Source organism: Chionomys nivalis, chromosome 1 (assembly GCF_950005125.1).
Source record: "Chionomys nivalis chromosome 1, mChiNiv1.1, whole genome shotgun sequence".
Taxonomy (NCBI): Eukaryota; Metazoa; Chordata; class Mammalia; order Rodentia; family Cricetidae; genus Chionomys; species Chionomys nivalis.
Window position 1 is genome coordinate 45838481 of NC_080086.1, and position 19306 is coordinate 45857786.

General features: G+C 36.8%; 1 protein-coding gene across 3 annotated transcripts in view; it reads right to left on the reverse strand.

Annotated features, from left to right (window-relative positions):
- The window catches only part of LOC130873039 (contactin-6), a 370643-nt gene that overhangs the window by 85312 nt on the left and 266025 nt on the right, over nucleotides 1-19306 (reverse strand). For all 3 annotated transcript variants that reach the window (XM_057767572.1, XM_057767557.1, XM_057767564.1), the window contains 3 exons: nucleotides 11401-11585; nucleotides 4307-4443; nucleotides 3731-3860 (listed from right to left, as the gene is read on the reverse strand). In XM_057767572.1, the coding sequence (XP_057623555.1) occupies nucleotides 3731-3860; nucleotides 4307-4443; nucleotides 11401-11585 (452 nt within the window). The remainder of the gene's footprint in view (nucleotides 1-3730; nucleotides 3861-4306; nucleotides 4444-11400; nucleotides 11586-19306) is intronic.

The window sequence follows — 19306 nt, forward strand, 5'->3', positions numbered from 1 at the left end:
TTAACATGCAGTAACTTAAAATTAAACTAACATACTGGATAAAATGTAACATTTTTATTCAAAATTAAAGTTAACATACTCACGCTGACTTAAGGCCAGTTTAAGTACACAAATACACACATATACATAGAAATTTGCACAATATTTACATATGCATGGATAAAAAATGTATATACATGATTTACATCATTGAAGCAAAGCAGAAGTATTTTGTCATTATGTCCAGTTTTAGAAAACTTAAGGTGGAGAAATATAATATGACTTCAATAGAACTAGATCAGCAAAGTGAAATTTAAAAACCTCACATTTGTCAGTCTTAGTCTTGTTCCTACAAAGTTAGATAAGTAATAGTTCACTGAAAAGAGAACATAAAAGAGGATTTGGGAAGCACCTAAACCTTCCATGTTCCTGATAGTTGGATCTGTGTGTCTAATCTCAGTTTCTAAAGTCCAATTGAACTGAAGTTTTCAAACATTTTGGGTTTTCTGACTTCTTGGCTTCTTTAAGCAATTGCTTCTCTGCCTGCATCTGGCCCATGCAACTTGCTTTTATGATCCAAGATTGAAAGGGGTGTTCTCAATTAAGGTTCCATTTGGTTTTCCTTGTGCCTGGATACCAACAGTTCAGTTTAAAATTGGCTAGTGTAAGTGTAAGTTCAGTAAAGGTGAGGGTTACTCTCGTTTGAGTATCTTATCTTGGAGCCTGGGAAATAATAAATAGTCAATGAAATAGTCATGAGTAATGAAGGAACAAGATGCCTGACACCCAAATGCCTATAATATCTGGTGTCTTACTTTATTCTTGTTTCCTTCATTCTTTCTGTTGCTAATCAACTCAGGGTTAAAAACACCTCACTCTTATCTACTGCAGCAGACACCATTGTTTGAATTTCATGGGGTGTCAATCTCACATTGTTCCAAACTCAGTATTTTCCCCTCTAAGGAATTGTTTTCCTTGTTCTACACTTTCTTCAATATCTGAATGACAATGTGACAAGAGTTTTAGTTAAGGAAATGAATAAAATCTTAATGGATCATTCTTTTTAAATAAGAGACAGATATGAGAGGAGCTGTCTCCTCCCTTTCCTCCTGACCTGAATATGGACTGCAGCTACAACAGCCATCCTGAATCCACACATCTACACATCTGAAGGAGAGGGTTCACAGTATAACTACCTAGCTACAGTGTACTACTTGACAGCTAGTGCACAAGTAAGCGGAGATAGAGAGTTACAATGTCTTAAGTTTCTTGCTTTTCTTATGCCTGTGTGGATGAAAATATTTCTCATGCTCATATTTGTAGCTGAAAAGATTTCTTCTGGATCCCACTGTTTTGTCTTCAAGACCACTCACTAGAATCTAGTTGCTTGATTAAAACACAGCTGAACACATATAATGATGGAAACCTAATGCAGTATCAAAATGGAAAAATAGTTAAAACCCTTTTATGTTATAAAACAATTGATTGAGTTCCATCCATTTGCCTGCAAATTTCATGTCATTTTTTTTGTTTCATTTTGCATTGTTTTAACAGCTGAGTAATATTTATCATTCATTTATCTGTTGTATAAATAAACCACATTTTTTTCATTGTATATTACAATTTATTATTCTTTTTTTTTTCATTTTTTTATTCTTTTTTAATTAAAATTCATGCAAATGGATGGAAATAGAAAATACGATCCTGAGTGAGAACCTTCATCTAGCGATGGATGGAGATAGAGACAGAGACCCACACTGGAGCACCGGACTGAGCTCCCAAGGTTATAATGAGCAGAAGGAGAGAGAACATGAACAAGGAAGTCAGGACCATGAGGGGTGCACCCAACCACTGAGACAGTGGGGCCAATCTATTGGGAGCTCACCAAGGCCAGCTGGACTGCTACTGAAAAAACATGGGATAAAACCGGACTCTCTGAATGTGGCGGACAATGAGAGCTGACGAGAGGCCAAGGAGAATGGCACGGGAACTTTCATCTGGCGATGGATCGAGAGAGAGACAGAGACCCAATTTGGAGCAACGGTCTGAGCTCTTAAGGTCCAAATGAGGAGCAGAAGGAGGGAGAACATGAGCAAGGAAATCAGGACCATGAGGCGTGCACCCACCCACTGTGACAGTGGAACTGATCTATTGGGAGCTCTCCAAGGCCGGTTGGACTGGGACGGAATAAGCATGGGTTGAAACTGGACTCTCTGAACAAGGCGGACAATGAAGGCTGATGAGAAGCCAAGGACAATACCACATTTTTTTTTTTTTAATCCATTCTTTGGTTGAGCGGCATCTAAGTTGTTTCCAGGTTGTGGCTATTACAAATAACACTAGAATGAACAAGCAGATTGATACCCAGTTGTCTGAGAAATCTCCATACTGATTTCCAAAGCAGGCTGTACAAGTTTGCACTCCTACCATAGTGGAGGAGTGTTCCCCTCATTCCATATGCTCTCCAACATAAGTTGTCCTCAGTGGTTTTGATCTTAACCATTCTGACAGGTGTAAGATGGTATCTCAGAGCAGTTTTAATTTGCATTTCACTGATGACTAAGGATGTTGAGTAATTCCTTAAATGTCTTTTGGCAGGTAAATAGATGGAACTAGAAAAAATCAACCTGAGTGAGGTAACTCAGACCCAGAAAGACAAAAGAGGGTATGTACTCACTCATAAGTAGATATTAGATGTAAAGCAAAGGATAATCAGACTATAATCCACAACTCCAGAGAGGCTAGGTAACAAGGAAGACCCTAAGAGGGATGCATGGATCACCCTGAGAAGGGGAAACAGACGAGATCTGGATAAACTGGGAATGGAGAGGAAGGGAGAAAGGAGGGGATGGTGGATGAGAACATTAGGGAATGGAATAGTCGAGTTGGAGAAGGGACTGAGTGGAAGAGCAATGAAACAGCTAACTTGATAGAGAGAGCCATTATGAAGTTCGAGAGAAACCTGATGCTATTGAAATTCCCAGGAATCAACAAGCATGACCCCAGCTAAGACTACTAGCAGTGATGGAAATGGTGTCTGAATGGCCCTTCTCCTGTAATCAGATTGGAGAATAACCTGTCAGCATTGAACCTGTATCTAGTAGTTGACGAAGCAGATGCAGAGATTCACAACCAAGCACCAGACTGAGCTCCTGGAGTCCAGTCAAAGAGAGGGAGTAGGGGTTATATGAGCAAGGGGGAGCAAGATCATGATAGAGAAATCCACAGAGACAGTTGACTGGAGCTCATGGGAACTGATGGACTCCAGACCAACTGTTGGGGAGTCTATATGGCACTGAAATAGGCCCTCTGTATGTGGACAACAGTATTGTAGCTTGATCTGTTGGAGAAGCCCTGGAAGTGGGATCAGGGTCTATCCACGGTGCATGAGCTGACTTTTTGGAGCCCATTCCTTCCGTTGGGACGTCTTGCCCAGCCTTGATCAAGGGGACAGGGGATTGGTCCTGCCAGGCATTGTTGACTCCCTATGGGAGACCTTTCCCATTCTGAGGAGTGGATGGGGGCGCGTTGGGGGGTGGGGAAAGTGGGAGAGGGCAGCAAGGGAGAACTGTGGGTGGTATGTAAAATGAATAAATTAATTTTAAATAAAAAAGGCTAATTGAGGTATTTCTCATTGTTTTTACGGATAGTAATTTCTAGTTCACAGGAAAAGAATCAGGTTCAGATGACATATAAATGGCAGCATGTAAGGTTTTGTTTCAAATTTCTTGGATATAAATGAATGTCTCACCTAAAACCCTCAATTCTGCATTTGCATAAATTGTCTGGTATTTGTTTTCTGCTGCACATTGGTAGATCCCGGAGTCTGACACATTCAGCATGGTGATGATAAGAGTCCCGTTTTCAATCTGAATTCTCTCCTAATAAAGGAAGAGTCATCAAAAGGTGTTTTGCTTTAATATAAAAGATGTTTCATTGTTAATTCTCTTGCACAAAACATTCTCTTGCATAAAATATATTAATGGAAAACATTTTTGTATAACTTTGAGAACTTTCACTTCAAGATCCTGAGTAACTTTCTAAAGATAAAAAAGTACAAAGCATAAATTTGTGGATTAATATTTTAGGCACTGGAATAATCTGTTACACATTCTGAATGTGAACTCATCACTAACTGCTAGTATGTCCAAGTGTTCAATCCCAGTACCCTTTATTTGCTCTGGGTTTGTTTAAGGATTACATAAATGTAAGCTTCATGCTCTGGAATGCACTGAATACTACAAAGACATGAGCTGCTACTGGGAATGACTGTTATTCTAACAAAATGTGCTATAATGGAATAAATTTCTAACATATAGCTACTTACCTCTGGGTTGAGGCGTTCACCGTTCTTTAGCCATGTGTACCAAGGATTTGGCTTTCCAGTAGCTTTGCATTCCCAAAACAAGCTGTCATAGATAGAAAGGTATGTATTTTGGATTTTCTGTTCCCATTCTGGAGGGGCTGTTTAAAAAAAAAAGTAAACAGAATCAAGAATATCTTTTTGGCAACTCAAGTAAGCGATACAGTATGTTCCAAGTTCTTAGTGATCTGGAGACTAACAGGGTTCAGGTGAACTACCATTACAATATGTAAGAATTGGGAGGGGATAAGCGGGGAGGGGAGGGGAGTGGAGAGGAGGGGAGGGGAGGAATGCCCGAGTCTAGTGGGGCAACTGTCACAATTATCACCCCATATTTGGCTTAAACTAAAGGTTGCTGTCTGTCATTTTGCTGCACCTGTGCAACAACTTGTAAATTCTGAGTAAAGGTCAAAATTCAAAAGACGGCTAAAGAATATTGTCATGCTAAATCATGGTGCATAGTCAATTGAGAAGTGATGACTACATTTAAACACTTTGAAGGCAATTTCTTAATAAATATATAAGTTCAAAGCTAACAAAAAGAAAAATGTATGTAAACCAGAAATAATTCACCCCCAAATCTTAACAAAACGTAAATGTGAGCCTCCACTTTTTATAAGATAACCCAATATCCTTTGGGTTCTTAAGAAGGAATGTAGACTTTGAGAGTTGTACTACAACTTTTAAAGTGAAATACTTAACTTTAAATCCACTCATGGAGTTTGATAAAATTCATTTTCTGATCTAAACAAGTTATGCACAGGAGTAAGCATAAAACAACTAGTATAGGGCTGGAGAGATGGCTCAGTGGTTAAGAGCATTGCCTGCTCTTCCAAAGGTCCTGAGTTCAAATCCCAGCAACCACATAGTGCGTCACAACCATCTGTAATGAGGTCTGGTGCCCTCTTCTGGCCTACAGGCAGAATATTGTATACATAATAAATAAAATGAATATTTAAAAAAAACAACTGGTATATTAAATATAAAAGAAAAGATGCCTTACTGTCATTCAGGCAGACAGCTGGGTACAAATTAAATGTATTAGCATATATAGTCTTTCCATTACAGTACTCGAACCCTATACACAGTTGTTCATCTCATATCTCCTTTAGTTCTGTCCTTGTATCCTTGTGAAAGACAGAGTTCCTGCCTTTCCTTTAAATCTCTGGGTAAGTCTAGCTAGATGTTTGACACTTCTGCATTTAATTTAGTGTAGGTTCCCAGAAGCCATATCAAGAGCTCACCACTGCCTTTGTCTCTGGCTTCCACAGGGTTCAAATGTCTCAAGAATTTCGCAGAGATATCAGGTAACCCTTTCAAGATGTCATTTTAAAAATTCAGGAGCCAAATTATAATCACTGAACAAAGGAAAGCACTACCTTTCAGTGAGTGCTCCTACAATGGAGAAGTCTGAGGCTAAGATTCTTCAGCTTGCACAGAAACAAAACCAATGAAAGAGGAATTATTGACTAAGCAAAAAACAAGGGCTGTTTTGTTTTAAACACACTTCTAATATATCTTCCCGAACTGTCTACCTCGGGAAATCAAAGGGAGGCACGGAAACAAGTATTCCTTGGTTCCTGGCTACAATCATTTAAGGATAAACTACTATGCATCCTGTTTACGGTTTCAATAGTACTGAGCTGACTGTTGAAGAAGCAAAATAAAATAAAATAGAAAAGCGTGACGATGAAATGAGGTGCTTAGCATGCCTTCGCTACCAGACTCGTTCAGCCCTATAACACGCGATGCTGCACTCACTACAGCAAGCAGAGGAAGGAATGGGACTATGTGGAGTTGGAATGTTATATACTACAAAACCCGTGTATCTGATTCCAGGCTTTTCTACTGTGATACATGCCTCCATTAAGGCTCTGCAGGGAGCTGGTCACCAAATAGAAGAAGTCATGGTCTCCCTGGGTGGTAAAACTCAATCTATGATTATCTTCTGTGGAAATCAGATCTATTTCCAATTTTAGAACATATCTCTTGAAGCCCTGAGAAACAAATCACAGCAAGGCTTCTAACAACCCAGTGTACTGACAAGAAACTGAAACTTCTTTCTCTGTGCTAATATAATTTGTAAATATTTATGAAAAAAATATGGGAATACATGTTTGGCCTAAGGAAAACTGCATTTTTGTGTACAAATTCATAGCTTGTAAAGTTTAAGATCTAGATTTAAAAGATTTATCATTATCACTTTAAATTATATAAAAAATATAGTATAAGTATATTTATATGATGTGTGTGTGTCTGTCTGTGTAGGGGAATGTACAGAAGTCAGAGGGGTCAGATCCACATGGAGCTAGAGTTACAGATTGCCTCTTGCGACCTGCCTGAAATATGTTCTGGGAATTGATATCAGGTCTCTGCAACATCAGTACATCCTCTTAAATCTAATTTTTTCTCAAGTTTCAAAGTACAACACCATACATAACACATGGGTGCATACATATTGATTACAGTAAAATTGCAACATTAAGACATGTTCACTTATTTAATGTACATATTAATTGGCTCTTGTCATTTTAATGAGAAAGGTCTTAAATGTCTGCCTATATAAGAAATATAGGGAAAAATCATTTAATAACTTGGGTTTACCATACAAGCTTAAGTTTCAGATAATTCTTTCCCACTGCTAGCTATATAACATCAAGTAACTTTTTAAAACACATTATAATCATTGTAATTATAGTAATACCTTAAAGGCAAATTTCAGAGGTTAAAATACAGAATGCAGAAGGATATACAATGTCACTCTTTCGAGTTGTAGCTTAAGCTCATCAGTATAATAAAATGGAAATTCTTCCTTTCTTCTCCCTTCCTTTCTTCTTTCCTCCCTCCCTCCCTCCCTCCCTCCCTCCCTCCCTCCCTCCCTCCCCCCCTTCTCCCTCCCTCTCTCTCTCCCTTCCTTCCTTTCTTTTTATTGTTTTTTTCGAGACAGGGTTTCTCTGTGTAGCTTTGGAGCCTGTCCTGGAACTCACAGAGATCCACCTGTCTCTGCCTTCCAAGGGCTGGGATTAAAGGTGTGCACCACCATCGCCTGACTGGAAACTCCTTCTTGATTTTTCAAGTATTATTCAGTTCTAACATGAGCTGACATATCTTCATATTTTGACATATAAATTAATACGTGGCTCTAATGCATAGTGATTATTTAACCCATCAGTTGTTTATTTTTCTTCCAAAAGGAATGGTAGTAATCATAGAACAGATGACTAGTGAGCTGGACTGGGATCATTATGTTAAAGACTATAGCCAAGTAAAAAGAGTCCAGGTTTAGATAAGTCTTCAAGGTTTTGACCTTGAAGTTGAATGTCATACATACATAAGGTATAGTTTGTTGCTAATTTAGTCTACAGATAATTTTATTTTGATTCATCACTTAGCTGTAGCCTTTTCTGTTATATAAACAATATAAAATATTTTTTATCAAAATGGAGCTGAAACCTTTAGTTTTTTTAGTGTGGTAAAACCCTCAGTTGTTTCTTTACTAATACATTGCCAAAGACACCACTTAACTCTCACACCTGGACTAGCCCATTTCTAATAATGTGTGTAGCACCCCAAGATGCGCTTACCGGGAAGATTCTAGCCTACGTCCATCCTGGGTCGGAGCTTCATCGCATCTGCCCTGGAGAGCAGAGGTATGGAGTCTAAGCTCACTTCCTCTTCCTCCCAGCATTCTGTTCTGTTTACTCCACCCACCTATGTTCTAATCTATGAGGGCCAAGCAGTTTCTTTATTATTTAACCAATGACCTTCCTCCATCAAAATCCTACTGAAAAATCAAATTAATTTTCTTGGCAAGCGTCAATAAAATTGTAGAACAATAATAACAAGGAAAATTATTCTATTTATAAGAAACAACTTTCATATCAGGTTAAAATAGGAACTCCTAAATGAAATGGAAAATAATAAATCCAAAGGCACATATGTTTTCCTCACAGTATATCCAGTTATTAAAACTATGGGATAATTATAATAAACTTCTCAGATTATTCAAATATTATTTTAATAACTATCAGTGATAGAATCAGACTATATAAAATATGGTCTGATTTTGTCATTGAACAATACAGTTTCTGAGAGTTCTATATCTTAGAATCAACAAATAGTTTGATAATTCTTTTATATATTTTATAGGTTTAGTGGTTCTGAGAAGATGACTCAGCACTTAGAAGTACTGGCTAGTCTTCCAGAAGACTCATGTTTGAGTCTCACCACCTATTTGACAGTGCAGAATTCAACACTTTCTTTTGCCATCTTAAGCAACAAGCATAAATGATGGAGGTGGGTCATCTTTCTATCTGTTGTTTCATTGGTTAAGTAATAAAGAAACTGTCTTGGCCCCTTTAATAGGATAGAAAATTAAGTAGGCGGAGTAGACAGAATAAAATGCTGGGAGAAAGAAGCTGAGTCAGTGAGTCGCCATGATTCTCCCACTCCAGACAGACGCAGGTTAAGATCTTCCCTGGTAAGCCAACTCGTTGTGCTACACAGAATATTAGAAATGGGTTAGATCAATATGTAAGAGCTAGCCAATAAGAGACTGGAACTAATGGGCCAGGCAGTGATTAAAAGAATACAGTTTCCGTGTAATTATTTGGGGGCATAAGCTAGCCATGTGGGCGACCGGGTGCCGGAGACGCAGCCCTGCCGCTCCTATTACAACACATAAATGTGGTGCACGGAAAAAAAGCCCATATAAAATAACAAAAATAGAAATATTCAAAGACGTTCTTATTTTGTTCTGTATGAAACAAGATAAAAAGATAATATTTGGATAATATATGCATTTATTATATTACAAGGTATCTTTAACTCAAATGATATTTTAGAAACTAGGGCAAAGCTATATCATGAGGCAATGAACTGATTTTTCTGTTATCTTCAGATGGGCAGACAAGTACTGAAAACATTTAAGGAATAAAATGTATTCTGCCATTCATTCTATTTTTCTATTCACTTTGTCCTTTGCTTGTAAATGCTATTGAGAATATTAATTAAGATTGCCATAAGCTACTACTGAATATTATATGAGAAGTATATTTTAGTCATGAAAACCTTGTGTGAAAAACTTTAAAGTTGTTAACATGAAATTGCTGACATTCTTCAGTCAACTCTAATAAACAATGTTATGCATAGACTGTGTTGGAATTTATGTTATTGTGTGTCTCTGTGTGGGTTATATATGCATATGTGCATATGTTTATGCTTGTTCATGTTCATACATTCATATATGGAGTGCAGAAATGGATGTTGAGTCGGTATCATCATCAACTTTATTTTTGACGCAGTAATTTTCTCTGAAGTTGGAGCTTATTGGTTGGCTAAACTAGGAAAATCTCCTCAGATAGACTGTTGATTAGTCTTCCCATACAGGAAATTGCACGCATGTAATCCCATGTACATCTTTTTATTTGGTTGATGGAGATTTGAATTCAGGTCCTAATACCTGTGCCACAAGCACTTTCTCCAATAAAATACCAATTTTTTTTTAAATTTTATTTTATTGAAAAGAAAGATCCTGCCTCCTCCCGCCTCCCATTTCCCTCCCCCTCCTCCCATTACTCTCCCCCTCCCCCCACTCCTTTCCCCCTCCCTCTCCAGTCCGAAGAGCAGTCAGGGTTCCCTGCACTGTTGAAAGTCCAAGGTCCTCCCCCCTCCATCTAGGTCTAGGAAGGTGAGCATCCAAACTGGCTAGGCTCCCACAAAGCCAGAACATGAAGTAGGATCAAAACCCAGTGCCATTGTCCTTGGCTTCTCATCAGCCCTCATTGTCTGCCATGTTCAGAGAGTCCAGTTTTATCCCATGCTTTTTCAGTCATAGTCCAGCTGGCCTTGGTGAGCTCCCAATAGATCAGTCCCTCTGTCTCAGTGGGTGGGTGCACCCCTCGCGGTCCTGACTTCCTTGCTCATGTTCTCCCTCCTGCTCCTCATTGGGACCTTGGGAGCTCATTCCGGTGCTCCAATGTGGGTCTCTGTCTCTATCTCCATCCATCGCCAGATGAAACACCAATGATAGCCTCTGCTGGAGAGGTTGTGGAGGAAGGAGTACCTTCATCCATTGCTGGTGGGAATGCAAACTTTTCCAATCACTTTGGAAATCAGTGTGGCAGTTTCTCAGGAAATTCGGGATCAACCTACCCCTGGACCCAGCAATACCACTCTTGGGAATATACCCAAGAGATGCCCTATCATATTACAAAAGCATTTGTTCAACTATGTTCATAGCAGCATTATTTGTAATAGCCAGAACCTGGAAGCAACCTAGATGTCCTTCAATGGAAGAATGGATGAAGAAAGTGTGGAATATATACACATTAGAGTACAACTCAGCAGTAAAAAACAATGACTTCTTGAAATTTGCATGCAAATGAATGGAAATAGAAAACACTATCCTGAGATAGATGAACATGGGATGTATTCACTCATAATTGGTTTCTAGCCATAAATAAAGGACATTGAGTCTATAATTTGTGATCCTAAAGAAGCTAAATAAGAAGGTGAACCCAAAGAAAACCATACAGTTATCCTCCTGGATATGGGAAGTAGACAAGATTGCCGGGCAAAAAATGGGATCTTGGGGGTGGGGTGGGATAGGGGTAAGGGGAGATGGGGAGAGAAAAATGAGAAGGGGGTGGGGGGAACTTGTGGAATTGGGATGGTAGGGATAAAGGAAGGATGGATATGGGAGCAGGGAAGCATATATCCTATTAAGGGAGCCATCTTAGGGTTGGCAAGAGACTTGAACCTAGAGGGGCTCCCAGGTGCACAGGGGGATGTCTCCAGTTAGTTCCTTGGGCAGCTGAGGATAGGGAACTTGAAATGGCCCTATCCTATAGCCATACTGATGAATATCTTGCATATCACCAAAGATACCAATTTTAAAAAGCAGTTACCATACCTGTCAATCACAGAACTAATCACTCAACTGGAAATGTGCCTTTCCAATTTTTTCCATGATATATGTCCATAATATATTAATGACTTCTCCTATTTGCTCAGAAGCACAGTAAAAATTGACACATTTTGCAATTCTATTTACTCACCATAAAAAATGAGTTGACCTTTTGCAAGGTTTCTTCCTCGAAGGTTACCTGCGATGCATTCATAGAAGCCTTCATCCTCTTGTTGAAACTTGGGGATTTCAAGGATAGCTTGGGATTTGCTGTACTTGACTTTCCCTGGCATCGGGCTTCCATCCAACCTCCTCCAACTAATATCAGGGACTGGACTAAACAGTTACACTTCATTAGAATAGACAATGGTTGTCAATGTTTCAGCAGGATAAAATAAGAGAAGCCTTGAAAATCACTCTCAAGTAAGGCAATCCAGTCTATTAAAGTGTGATTAGTTTTCAGATCACACAGTCATTCACCACTCATTCTTTCAGCCATCTATTTAAGATCTACTTAATCACATACCATTTACATGGCATTGTGCTATCCTTGAGAAACATATTACTGTTAGAATATACATGCCTTCTGTCCTTGTATTATTTTTAGTTTAATAGAGAAACATATTATAAGCAGAGTGTAAAAATAAATTCATTTGCAAATTGTAATAACTGAGACAAAAGAAATAGGATGCAGAGATAGTAACACAATTTGATCAATGGAAATGTGTTGGTCCTTTGAGAATTTAACAAGTAAGACTAAAGTAGTAGATTCTACACATATTTAGAGATTATAATATAAAAATCATAGGTCCTTCTATAGCTAAATTAGTTTTTTAAAACAAAATATGCATGATAGGTGAGTTTGATTGTCAAGGATATGAGGTAACATAAAAAAAACCTGTAGAAATTTGAAACTCAATCTTCATTTTCTCTCGTTTATAACTTGTATACTATTAATTAATGATAAAATAAAAATGGATTTACATTTTCTCTCTGTCTTAATAGGAAATATTTATAAAGATTTCTACCTATAGGAATTTAATAGTATAGTCTGTTATGGTTATTTTTAAAATAAAAAAATGATATGAAACTTTTTCAAATAACAGTTGAGTTTAAATTCCTGTTAGAGGAGGCAACACAGGCATAAGAAGTCACATGAAAAAAAGGTTTACTAACACTCATCATTTGCGAAATGAAACTCCAGGGTATTTATATAAGCTTCTCTTCTTCACTATCGTTAAGTTGTGTATATTCCCACATAGATTTTTCAGATGACTTAGATATCTCTACTCTAGTATTTCAAATTGATACTGACAATGATATTAGTAAGTCCTTTGGCAAAGTCCATTTATCAGCCTCGTGGAAGATGTGAGGTTTCTTTAAATCACCAAGAGTGATGTTGGAGAGGCATCCAATCAGCAGGAGCATAGCTGACAGATAAAGATCTATAGAGTCTGAGCAGCAAATAAGTGGAGAAAATAAGTGATAGCTCCACAGAAGCTTTGAAGACAGCCACTACCCTGGGGAAACCTTAGGAATTCTTACCGGCTGAACAGTATGATTGTCCTGCTTCATATATCAATGACAGGTACAGGCTAAACCTGTGGGTTTTCACACAATGATCAGAAAACATGTTCCAAATCAATGCTTGAGTTAACGCTTTTTCTCAAAATTAATGTATAGTTTCCTGTTATAATTTAAATTTATTCAGCACAAAATATCCCATATTTAGGGTTTTTTTTTGAAATGCCTGCCATTTACCACAACTTTAGGTTGACATTTTAATAAATTGGCATATTCCAGACAAGAATTAACCTAGGTTACTGGTTTTCTTATCACTCGTTTTCTCGAGGTCCTAATACAAGAAAATGAAGTTCTGTAAGGAAATAAATGTATTTAGATGGAAAGATAGTCCCTATATCTGAAACATTTCAATCTGCAAATATACAAATGTTGTCTGTGTAAGCACAGTAATGTCATCTTTGGATGGTTGTGAAACAAATGCCATTTATGTTTTTCACTATTAATATATTAATATACTACTAATAATTCCATGACTCTTCCATGCTGATTATTCTGTGTTATAATGTTTTTTTGAAAATTAGTTTATCAAATTATCAATAGAGAATTTGAGATGTGTATATATTCAATGTTCTTTATTATATGTTCAGAATTTAAAATCTGAAGTGTATGACAAAAGCTCACAAAACTATCCAAAAGAAGCTTATAGCCTAAGACATTCAGATGAAATGATCAAATTTTGAATATTTTCTCATAGTTTTATCTTTTGCTTCACATCTGTTGTGAAGATATACGTCAAATTTTTAGATTACTAGATGTTTAAATACATGGGAAATAACAGAAAACTAATCATTATAATATATCAAATGGCTAAACTTTACTAAAAACAAAGCCTTTGCTAGATACTGTATATAATTACAATATAAATACATTATTTCCTTGGCAACCCTTTATAGCTAACAGTTAGAAGTAGGGGTTTATTTATCTCCACTACTGATTCTATTCCTAATTTCAAGGAAACAGTTGTATTGCGATAACCACACATTGAAACCTAATTATCTATGATTTCAAAAAGTGTATCTCTATTTTCAGTGGTATCAAACAAAGCAAGCTGAACTAATGCTAGCTGAGTTTCCTATGAACAAAGAACTCGGGGACTACCTTGGATTTTCACTGAATAAGTGTTCTTTAATGGTAGAAAAGAAGTAATTGTACAGATGCAGATTTCTATCAGGTGACGTGTAGCAAGAAAGCATCAGGTGTCTGTCAGTTCGCCACGCCTACTCATTCTGCTATCATGTCCCACAGATCCCCATGATCTTGTCACCAACAGTTATAGCACTTTCTTGTCAACTGCTGCCAAACTGCTTTAGAAAACTATAATTGCATAGCAAACTGAAGGAATGTAGAAACATCCATATCCCTAAGAAGAGATCTTAATATACAATACCGCCATGTCTTTGGCTATAGGACAGCACTGGGTGTGATTCCATTCTCTCCAGACCTCATTTACTTAAATGAAGCAGATATTGAACTTGGTTTGCTTCTGAATTGAACCTACTCTTTTACCTTGTTTTTCTCTGCCTCAGTTCCTCCTATTCTTCAGGCTACTTCCTAAGAAGTCTTCTCACAGTTCCTTTCAGAAAACCATCCTTTCAAACTAGACCTCCGAGAAGAACAGATAATTAGAATCTCTGTACATTCTAATCATGTGCTGCTTTAGTTGAAATACCAACTGCAAGGAATCCTTATGTGTGTCTCAGAATGGTGGTTCTAATATAGACGTTACATTTGCACAGAAATGGAAGTCTGTAAAATTAAACAGCAGTGACGTAAAAAGCAAGCAAGAACCCTTGTGCAAAACCATGCGTTGAGAAATGTATTTTAAGAACTTGCTGTCCTACAGGATCAAAATTACACCAAACCAAGAGGCAAAAGCAAGAAATGTTGAAAAAAAAATGAGTATGGACAGAGATGGAATCATTTTCTGGTTAAAAAGGAAAGAACAAAAGCTTTTATTTTTCTTATTTCACTTGTATTTTGGAAAATAACTCTCTCCAGACATTTAGTAATAGAAAAGGTTTTAAGATCTAATAGTCTTGTCTGGTTTTTTGTTGTTGTTGTTGTTGTTAGTATTGTTTCATGTTTTTGGGTTAGGGTTTTTTTCTGGCTGCTCTGAAACTTGTTATTTGAACCCAGAGATCTGCTTGCTTGTGCTTCCCAGGTATATGCTACCACAGCTGGATTAGATGGCATTCTGAATTTAAAACTTTCAATTCTCAAGATAAAACAAACAGAGTCATGGATTCCATATCTCCAAAGAATGTTAGGTTTCTGTCACCAGTTTTATTTTCTTTAAGAAACTTGGTCCTAATAATGCCACATGGCTACTATCTGTGCTGCTCACGAGGCTGCAGCAGGTGAACCAGGAGTTTGAGGCCTACTTGAGATTCAATTTGAGTTGAAAGACAGTCTGAAAATTTTGATTAGGCCTTGTCTAAAAAAAAGGAAAAAAAAAACAGGACTATATATGAAACTCAGTGGTTATGTACTTTTCTAGCAAGTAGAAGGTCCCTCTTTCAACATCTCCTAACTTAAATTAAAACAAACAAACAAACAAAAATTCCTTTCTTTATTTGGTCTGAATTGAATTGCCATTTCAATGTGTAAATTTAGGATGGAGAACACTGTTTATATATTCCCATTATAGGTTGGTGAGAACTAGGGCAAAACAATAAAAGATACCTCCCTTGATGCCGACATTGATTTTGGGAGAACTATAGAGGGCATCGCTTCCAACAAGTGTTAAACTCCAAGTTTCAATCCAAGGAGATGAAATTTTAAGATTTTAGTCAACAATCCACAAGCAAATGGACAAATCATCTGTGAAAATCAAAACTAACAAGAAGAAAAATTTCTAAATTCTTCACACATTTCTAGAACAACATACAAATGACCCAAGTAAACAAACAAATCCACAAGTCTCACTAAAGAACATAAAATCCACATTCTCTTTGATCAATTTCCTTTGTTATTCCATATTCCTCTTGTCTTTGACCCATTTGGGGCATTTTCTTATGATTGCCAATAAAGAGCACCAGATTAAATAGGCTCTAAACCCTGAGTTCAAATGAGAAGTAGGTTAGTTCTTTTGTTTGTTTGATTGTTTGTTAGCTTGTTTTTTAAAGACAGAATTTTTTTGTTTAACTGTCCTACCTTTCTTGGAACTAGCTCTTGTAGACTAGGCTGGCCTTGAACTCCCAAAGATCCACTTTCCTCTGCCTCATGAGAATTGGGGTTAAAGGCGTGTGACACCACCACCCAACTATATGTTAGTTTTATCAGCATGTTTGAAATATACAATATTATAAATTCTTTGTATACACTTTATATTCTAATATTTTACAATCACCATGACAGCAAAATCACCAAAAATAATACTTTATTTTTCAAATTTTCATTTTAATAAACTAGTTGGAGAAGTCTTGATTCTTTCAGATATTATGGTCCTCCTGGATAGCATTAATATTATTTGATATAGAATCAGAGAACAAATACAAAATGCTAATTATTGAAAAAATATTCTCCTGATGTTTACATTTTATCCTGCAATTGTTTCATGACCCTATCAGAACCATAAATAGTGATATTTAAAATTTATTGTAAGTTTTTTTTTTTATTTATTTATTTTTTTTGGTTTCTCGAGACAGGGTTTCTCTGTGGTTTTGGAGCCTGTCCTGGAACTAGCTCTTGTAGACCATCCTGTTCAAATAAAAATGATTGTAATACAGTTGTTTGTTATTTATGTGATATGAGTGGAATGTAAAATCTATATTTAGCTATATTTTATTGATGTGGGAGTGATTTCTTTCTAATCTGTTGCTTTCATTGGTTAATTAATAAAGAAACTGCCTAGGCCCATTTGATAGGTCAACCCTTAGGTGGGTGGAGTAAACAGAACAGAATGCTGGGAGAAAGAAGCCAAGTCAATGAGTCGCCATGATTCTCATACTCCAGACAGACGCAGGTTAAGATCTTTCCTGGTAAGCCAGCTCGTGGTGCTACACAGAATATTAGAAATGGGTTAGATCAATATGTAAGAGCTAGCCAATAAGCGGCTGGAACTAATGGGCCAGGCAGTGTTCAAAAGAATACAGTTTCCATGTAATTATTTCGGGTAAAGCCATGCGGGCGGCCGGGTGCCGGGGACGCAGCCCCGCCGCTTTTATCACAACATTTTATGGCATATTGAAAAGCACTGGATGTTTCTGAATCATTTATTTATTTACTTACAGAATGACAATTAATAATTATATGTAGTATATAGTCTTATTGTGAAGATCACAAAATTCATATGTTTTAAATACACCTTATAATACATGCTAAGCCTTATATTTGAGTATCAATATCCAATTAAATAACTGAATATTAGCTTTGTTGTGTCAAAAGCAACAATTTCCATTAGGCATCTCTGTCTCTCATATGTGTGTGTAGGTGTGTGTGTGTATATTTATGAGTGTGTGCTTCTTCTCTTTGTTTAAGGCTCCATGTGATGAGGCATTTGAAACTCAATAATTTATAAATACTCCATTAACTGATTTCAGACTTCCACACCATAATTGAAATCATTGCAGCCATCTATATACATCCCTCAAAGTACATTTCCTGCCTTTCTCCACTTAATGAACAAACAATAACCCTGATCCTACTTGGTCATGTTCATGCCTTGCTGACAAGTGCAGAGATTTAGGTGAAGACATACTTTAATTTGAAGATCCTTTTTTAAAAGTTTGTTTCAGTATCAAGAGTCCATTATTGTAGGTAGAAAAGAAATTCAATAGTGTTCATCAAAGAAAAGAAACACTGTGTTTAAGAGCTGGGCATTAAAAGTAAAGATTAATAATAATCATTAATTGAGTAATTACTATGTACCAGGCACTGTGACAGGTGGCTTCCATATGTCATGTGAGTTAAATTCTCAGCTGGAAGCTTCTAACAATGCTAATTCCCTGTTCAGAATGGTACTCACGTTTAGACAGATAATTTCTACTAAATTATTATCTGCCAATTTTCCTTGACTTGAAGTTCCAGGAGCAGCTAATTAACTGTGATCCACCCTCTAATCCTTTTCAGTTGCCACCCTTTCAATTACAAGCACAGCTGACTCTTCTGTTCTTCTGTAGGTTCAGTCATTCCTTTAGATTCTACCTGGTTTGATTCTGTTGATGACACTAGTCTTGCCACATGTACTGACAGCTCACTTATTTTAACCAAAGTAGAGTTTTAAAAACTTTTTAATACATTTTTATATTTTATTTTATGTACAAGGGTATATGTTAGGATGTATGCCATCACAATTGCGTGGAAGAAAGACCATGTAGATTGAAGGAGTACGATCTCTTACCGTGTGTGAATCCTGGGTATTGAACTCAGGTCATGAGGCTTGGCAGCAGGTGCCTTTATGTGCTGAAACATTTCACCACCAATAAAAATGTAAAACTTAACATTTAATCTTTCTGAAAATACCTTGGAGCTACAGGGAACTTTGAATGGTCCTCATAATGGAGATTAATATTAGACTGGAATTATAAGGAGTCAAGCTATTCATGTTGCCACTTACCACTCTATCTACATGAATTGTAATTTATGAAAACATTCCCCATTTATCTGCACCCCTCTCCACTTCTTTACATGCTTTCTTAAAGAATTCAATCTACAATGAAAATCTTAATAATAAAGAAAGGCAACTAGAAGCTATTTTATCTTCTGATATTTCCCTGCATCCTAGATGAGGGATTTTTCCACCTTGTATTTCAACAAGGAGTATCGTTAATGCCCTTTCTCGCTACATTTCTATTTTATAAACCATTTGCCTATAATGTAAGTTCTCGCAGTTCTAAAATGCCACAGATATAAAAGCAAAGCCTTCCTTTCTTCCCCTTCCTTCACTCTCTGTTTGTGCTTCTTAAATAAGCAGTACCAGAAATGAGGACTTTCTATTCCATTCTCTCACATAGTTATACTTTTCCAGAGAAAGCATCCTATTAATTTTATCCAAAGATAGAGAATGCATTTGTTAACCATCTGGCCTACTTTAACCTGAATTGCAAGTTAAATTAAAGCTTTCCACATGCTAGTAGGAACTATGCTTTCATTCAATACTTTTAGCCCATAAATAGAATTTTCATTACTAAAGCCATTTGAAAAAGCATATATTTCTCAAGGTTTTCTTAAACTTAATCATCCACAGCTTAAATCCATGCCATCCCGATACTTCAACTAGAGACTGGTACAGACAACCAGTTTCTAAGATGCTTGTGTTTGGGATTATTCTTAACTAAATCCTAAGTTTAGAAAATCCTGTCAGTGACCATTTTCAGATAGTGAAGCAGTATGGCAAAATCACTGAAGAAGGCCTTTGTTAAATTTTAAAGTTATTCAGCTAGCTACTTTCATTTTCTCAACTTGAAATATTCATACAAAGAGCTTGGGATATAAGACTGTCCTTTAGGGACATAATATAGACAATTTTCTGA